The sequence below is a fragment of the Tupaia chinensis genome, unplaced genomic scaffold (genome assembly GCF_000334495.1).
Source record: "Tupaia chinensis unplaced genomic scaffold, TupChi_1.0 Scaffold144071_2, whole genome shotgun sequence".
NCBI lineage: Eukaryota > Metazoa > Chordata > Mammalia > Scandentia > Tupaiidae > Tupaia > Tupaia belangeri.
Genome location: NW_006203925.1, coordinates 236,030 through 243,371, shown reverse-complemented (window position 1 = coordinate 243,371; position 7,342 = coordinate 236,030). Strand labels below are relative to the sequence as shown.

At 52.5% G+C, this 7,342-nt stretch overlaps 1 protein-coding gene across 1 annotated transcript in view; it reads right to left on the bottom strand.

Moving 5' to 3' along the window:
• OGDHL (oxoglutarate dehydrogenase L) overlaps positions 1–7,342 on the bottom strand; it is a 25,358-nt gene that overhangs the window by 17,143 nt on the left and 873 nt on the right. The window contains 3 exon segments of the mRNA XM_014583139.2: positions 105–207; positions 5,158–5,328; positions 7,198–7,303. Coding sequence (XP_014438625.2) covers positions 105–207; positions 5,158–5,328; positions 7,198–7,303 — 380 coding nt within the window.

Genomic DNA, 7,342 nt, shown 5'->3' with positions numbered 1-7,342 from the left:
CAGCAGGAAGCCTGTGGGCTGCTCCTGGGCTCAGGCTGCCCTCCAGGGCCCTCGAGCCCCTCAATCTAGGGTTGCCATGGCAGTAGGGGAGGGGCCCGACTCACCTAACTTATCGATGGTTGTGATCAAGTCCGAGGGCACGAAGGAGTCCAGGTCGGCGTCCAGAATGCCCAGGGGGTCCAGCTGTGCCACGTGGTGGCCCCGGATCTGGGAGTGCGTGGAAGGGCAGGCCCAGCTGAGCAGACCTGCAGCTCACCAGCTCTAACAGGCCAGGGCAGTGAGGCAGACTGGGGGGCAACACCTGCTCCCAGATCCTGGGAAGAGCCTAAACCGCGAACACCAGAGCGCGGGTGTGTACCAGAGTCAGGCCGAGGAGAGGCTCGGGCAGCTGGGCTGCCTTGGGTCCAGCCACGGTTCCCAAATAAACAGGCTGTGCACTGCGCGCATCCCGCAGAACTAAACAACAGCAGCGTTTCATGGCGGTCAGTGGTTTGCAGGGCCTGGCCCCCTCACTGGCCACACCAGAATTCTGAGTTTCCACATGTGTCCACCCTGCAGCCACTGCACCCCGCCCCCCAAGAGAGCAGGAGCACAGCGGTTTCAGACCCACACAAAGGGATCCCTGCAGCACCACTTACAGTGTGGAATTCTAGAAGCTTCCGAATGTCCAACAGGACACGGGCGTAGGGAGGCAGGAAACCCATGTGGGAGAGTATTACAGAACTGCTCAGGGGAATGAAGAAAATCCTATGATGAGGGAATCTCTACAAAGCACTGCTCAGAAGAGCGGAAAATCTAGAAAAACATACTCTGAGCTAGTATTTAAGAAAGCGGAGATGCAAGTAAATGCATGCATCGCATCTTTTATATTTGTAAAAATAAATACTGCATTAGAATAAGCCAAAAAATAAAAACACAAAATGAGAAAAATCATTATCTTCATGGAGAGGATGAAATGGGATGAAGGGGCAGGGCTGGAAGCCAGACTTTTAAGAATGTGTCTGACTTTGAAGATGCACCTCTGGAGCCTTGTGAGTGTTTTACGTCACCGTAAAACAAAATTGAATTTTAAAAATGAAAAGCAAACCCAAGCAGGCGAGAAGTATTTCCACTCAGCGACCTAACTGCACAGGCAGGGCTAGCTCCAACTGACTCATGGACGGCCCGAGACAAAGCCAACTGTGAAAGAGCTCAGGCCTGCTCTTCTCTTCCCATCAGCACCTGCAGCGTCGACCTGTTATCCGAGGACTGCCGCTTGGGTTGCAGGAAAACCAACTAACCCATTGAACTGGCATCCTGGACAACCTCTGTTTTTGGCAGAAGATGGCCCAGATGTGGTGGTGTAGGTGGTAGGGCATTGCCATGTGATCCTGGAGCCAAGGGGAAGGCCCCAGTTTGGATCCTGGGTCAGACTGAACACTTCGGGCTGGCCCTAGGTGCTCATGAACCTGGCTGACTAGAAGGTTGGAGTGGGGGATCATAGTAGTTGCCATCTCTCTCATCTCTCATGAAAGAAAATACCCCAAAAATAAGTAAAAGAAATAAAAAGCAAAGCGGTGGTGTCCTGAGGTTGTTGAGCCCTGCGTGTGAGGTGCACAGAAGCATCAGTGTACACAACATCACTGCCTTTCTAGAAGGACGCTTCCTGACTCTCGCCACGGGAAAGGCCCAGAAGTAATGACCAAACCAACGGCAGTGAACGTCCTCAGCACACCCCGGAGACTGGGGTCCTGGGGCTGGGCAGCAGGGTACAGAGTGAGCCTGGAGCATCTCCTTATCTCAGACAGCAAGGGAGCCCTCAACCTGGCACATGACGAGGACCATTCTGAGCAACAACATGGGCGTATCTGCAACAGACGAAAGCCCTCCGAGCACGTTTACCCGGCGTCCATCTGATACTCAGAAAAGAACAGCATGCACTGGCTATCTTTGAGGGGTGCTAGGGAACCACCTCGCCATTCTGAAAACCGGTCAGTACGAGAACAAATCAAGCACTGATGCTGCACGTCCTATACAGTTTGTACGTCAGGATAAAGCTCTGACAGAGAAGTGTCTCCTGATACAAGTATTTCAGGTAACAAGCAGAAAAGGAAACAGAGTACATCACCATTTTTGCAACCCCTAATGCGTTAATGGACCAGGAAATTACCCAGGGCTGCTAAGCGCTGAGTGCCCATCCCCATCACCACGGCCTCACCGCTGACTGAAACGAACAGGGAAATCTAGAGGGAATCAAGCCACTGGCTCTAACTATAATTTACAGAAATTACAGGGGGCGAAGAAGCAAGCAAAATGACACCAGAGAGATGCGACCTGCAAAATCCAACCTCAGGAGAGCCACAGGACCCACAACCAGCTTCCTCCCAAAAGATAAATAGTGAAAAACACAAAACGAGGCAGGAACCTGAGGGGCACACGCCTCAGGAGTCCGTCAACCCGCTGCGAACTGTTGATTTACCTAGACGCTGCTTCGATCAATCAGTAAAAAATCCTTGAGACAAAAGGCAAACACAGGGGACCAGCAAATGGCGTGGCAGTTAAGGTGCTGGACACTCCCACATGGCTGACCAAGGTTTGAGTCCTGGACCTGGTGGCTTGCTTTCTCACTTTCCCTCTGTGTGTGTGTGTGTATGTGTCTCTAAATGAATAAATAAAATTAAACAATTTTTTAAAAAAAGACAAAAGGCAAACATGAATACAACTGTACAGTATTGATGGTATTAAAGATCACGGCTGTTATTTTTAGATCTGATCAAGTTATTGTGGCTCATTTTTATTTTTTATTTTTTTCCCACTTGATAGAAGGCACGTGCACTGGTCAGAGACATAGAGGAGAGGGAAAAGCACCTCCGTGGGGCATGGTCACACTGCTGTGGCCAGGACTCAAACCACATGGTTGGCCAAGTGGGACCCAGTCACCTCGACCACCAGTCACAGACTGACTGCAACCATGGCACAGTTTTAAAAACCTTTTATCTCTGGAAATATGAGGCGTTTTCAGAAAGTCTATGGAAAATGTGTATAATGAGAACATCATGCATGCGGATTCTAAAATATTTTTATGCACCAAATTTTGTAAAATGTACTATACGGCCTGTGCTCACGGAGAGAGAGAGACGGGGGCGTGAGAAAGCACACCGGGGGTATGACGACACCGTAATCCCTTCTCCTCCCTTCTCCTCTCAGGGTTTTCAAGCCACCAGGTCTGGGACTCAAACCACTCAGCTGACCATGTGTAATCCAGCCACCTTTACTACCACGCAGGTCTGACGGACTTTTTTGTTTTGCTTTGTTTTGTTTTGAGAGAGTTTTGCTATAGGGCGCAGGCACTCACCGGAGAGTTAGAAATCTCTTCTCCTCTAGTCTCCTCTCGAGATTTAGGCCATACACGCACACCTGCCCGGCATGAGTTTCAAGCCACAAGGTCTGGGAGAACCTACGCCAGCCGCATGGTAGACCAGCAGCTTAACCACGTGTCTCCTGCTGTATTAAAATACAGACTTAAATTTTAACTCCTTTTTCCAAGAACTTCTTAAAGTCCCCTGTACATACTGAAATTCTCAATGAATGACATGGTGTCTGGGATTTGTTTCAAAATAATCTGGCCATGGGAGGGAGCAAAGGGGAGGGAGACAGAGGAAACCAGAACAGTGGTGCGCCCGTGTTTGCCAGGCTCATTACTCTTCTGCCTTACGCAGCTGAAAATGTTCTTAAGAAGTTGGTTTATTCAGCGCAGCGTGCAGGTGAGTTGAACCAGAATCTCACGCCTCCCACTGCCTGTTAGGGGCCACAGCCCTCCGGGAAGGAGCTTACCCACTCTGGCAGGTCTCGCCTGGTACATACACCCTCATCCAGAGATTCCCCTGCTGGGAGGACTCTCCAGTGCTTGGCGAGTGAAAGAACAAAGACCAGCCGAAGAGCTGAGAACTGCATAAGAGATGAGGTGCTGGATTACACATGGCCAACCCTGTGGTTCAAGTCCTGGACCTGAGAGCTTGAGAAACACCAGACATGTATGCGTGCTTGTGTGCCCAAACTCCCAAAAGGAGAATGGAGAAGAGACTGGCATGACCATCCCCCATAAGATGTGATTTCTCACTTTTCTCTCTCTGTTTCTCATCATCTCTCTCTGGGAAGCACACACGCCCTATGAGAAAAAAAATCTAATAAAAAAAAGGGGGGGGGGTGAGGCCTTTGGCAGCATCAGAATGTCACTCTGTTCCCAAAGTCAGTATGAGATCATTTTCAGCTTCTTCCCAAGCCAGGAAAAAACACAAAGTACTTAGTTGCTGCTTGCTCACAGGCAGCCCACGGTCAGGTCACCTGTCCTCCTCCCTCTGGAGACAGGGGTACCCAGGGACCGCCACTGCCTCCCACACAGAGGGCGCCCCCCAGAGGCAAGCACCATCCCCACGTGCTGGTGCCCCCATCCCGCCCCAGTCCTGAAGCAGCTTGCTGGTCGCCCCTCTCCCACCGAGTCCCTGCAGAGGGCCCCACAACTCCAGTCCGTCCCTCTGCATGTCGAGTTTCCCTTACAGAATACCTTCTGACAGCAGTTCCCAGAGAGATCCCGAAGGATTACACTTGTTCTGGCGTGCACACCCAGCAGCCCGCCCACCCGCTCTGTTTGCTCAAGACCAGCAACACAGAATGTCCTCAGGACTCTCTGCAGGCCCAGGCCCAGCCCAGGAGAGCCCATGCCTTGAAGATGCACAGCTGGTGGGGCTAGGGGAGAGGTGGTTGCTGAACTAGACCCTCATTCCACACACACCAGTTAGGCACCTGCTGTATACCAGTCCCATTCTCTGGGCACCCCAGGCTAGAGGGGAAAACAGACATTAACAATCCAAACTCAGCTCGCACCCGACGCTCACTGACACGGATCACTTACTAAGCACTCCTCTAGGTCCTGGGCACAGGCACTCCAGGAAACAGACCGAAGGCACACAAGTCCACGTGCACAAAAGATGCCAGGGAGGCGGTGAGTGCCCAGGAGGTAATCTGACAGAGACTGGCCAGAGGACCAGGTGCCACTCGCTAAAGACCTCGCAGAAGGGCTCTCTGGGGAGTGACACTGGAGCTGAGGGAAACCCGTCCCCTCAGTGCCTGGCCACCCAGAGGCCAGCCCAGCCCCCTTCCGTACCTCGCTGCCCTCACCTGGTAGGCCCTGATCAGGGACTGCACGGCCAGGTGGTCCTCCACCAGCTTGCTGGTCTTAGTCCGGCTTGAGACCGCAGACCTGCTCTCAGGAACTACAGGCAGGGGTCGTGGCTGCACGGGGCCTGAAGAGGCTTCCTCACTGGCTTTCCGGAAGAAACTGTCCCAGGACTGGGCAAGGGCAGAAGTAAGAAGGCAGGAGGGTCAGACCTGGGAGGAGTTGGGGTGTCAGGTGTTCTTCGGGAACCACAGTTCTCAGGGCCCTCCCAGGGTGTCTACACATACATAGAAAGGAATTCCCTGCAGGACCGTTTATAAGTACTGCAACATAAAACAACTTAAGTGGCTATCAATAGGAAACCAGTTAAATCATGATGGTGCATTTAGAACCCTGAAGAGCATGCAGGCTTGGAAAAAAGAAGGGTGTGCGCATCACTGCAGACAGGGCATAACGCTGAGATACAGCGTAAACGGGCAGCCGATGCCTGTGGTTAAGGCAGCCGGATCCCGCAGGGCTGACTGTGCAGCTAGACTCCCGGACCAAGCAGCTTTGAAAACACTGGGCACGTGTGCACGCATGTCCAATCCTGAGAGAATGAAGAGAAGAGATGGCAGGGTGGCCATCCTCCACAGGGCCACGTTCCCACTTTCCTTCTCTCTCTCTGCCTCTCTCCAGCGAGCGCAGTACAAGCATCCTCTGGCAAATTAAAAACTAACGATAATAATAATAAAAAGTATGCAGTAAATGAACAGCAGGGGCCGTGTGGCTTGCTACCCTCTGTGCAGAAGCAGAAGGCAGATGTGCACATACACACACAGGTACCTGCATGCGTCTTCCAGGTGAACACCAGGGAGAAGTGCTTCCCCACATACTCCTGTAGGGTACTAGTGGAAGAACCAGTTGGCACTTTTCCCATGGAAAGCTATTTGGCAACATCTGTCAGAATGACACATGCAGATACTCTTGGACCCAACAGGACCACTGCAGGGAATTCGCCCCGCAGCCAGCTGTACACGTGCAGGGTGACAAAGGCACCACATCGTGCACGGGGGCCCTGTTCCCAACAGCCAAGCCTGGAAGTCCAACAACGGGGATGAGGAGGGCACATCCACGCAGAGGATTCTTTCTTGTTTTTTGTTTTGTTTTGTTTTGGTTTTAAGTTTTTGCCATTTGGCATGTGTGCCCACTGGAGAGAGAGACACAGAGAGGAAATGAGAGAAATCACCCCCTAGGTATGGCCGCACTGCAGTCCCTTCTCCTCCATCCTCTTCTTGAGATTTTGGGCATGCACACACATGTGGTCAGCATGATTTTTAAGCCACCAGGTCCAGGACTAGAACCATGGTAGTCCATATGGGAGTCTAGCACCTTAACGAACACCAACGGCACACTATGCACCAGGAGGAAAGAATGACCAAGTACTTGACGTACTGACATGAAGAGATCTTGGAGTTGGACAGCCAAGTAAAAAAAACGAGGAGCAGAACAGCCACTGTTGGCTGTTCCCTTCGTGCGACGGGGTGGACACCCAACACTAGTCTGCAGTAAAGTTACCTACAGCCAGTCTCCAAAAGAGAAGAAACCAGGAATAACTCGGGGGCAGAGGGGAGGCAGATAAGGGATGGACCGGGAGGGGGCCTTTCACTGTAACGTCACGGACTTTCTGGTTTGGGTCAGACTATGTTAGATTCTCCTGGGGAATGTGCGTAAGGGAGAGAGCAGTGCCACTGGGCATGCTACCATCAGATCGCATTTCTAAACGCCATCAGCAGGTGTGTACTTTATCAGACAAGTCCACACAGCAACGTGCCCACCTGGAGACAGTGCTCAGAGGCGGGGCTCAGGTATGGCTGAGCAGGTGCCAGGCCATGGCCCACGGCTGCTTCACCAACAGGGAAGCATGGAGCTCTCCTGGCCCTACGTGGGGCTGGGCTCTCACCAATGGTGATGACCGAGGACCAGAGAGGTAAAGAAACCTGCCCGGATCACACCGCAGGCACGGTGCTTCTCCCACACACAGTGGGTGGCAGGGGACCAACCTTGTGGACGCTCTGAGGGTTTTCCAACCAAGCAAAGTACATCTCCTCCATGTAACTGGAGCCGCCTCCACCTCTGCTGCTCGGGGAGGTGGCTGGCGGCCCAGAGGGCCTGCCCCCGCAGCCGAGTGCCGAGCCATCGCGCAGG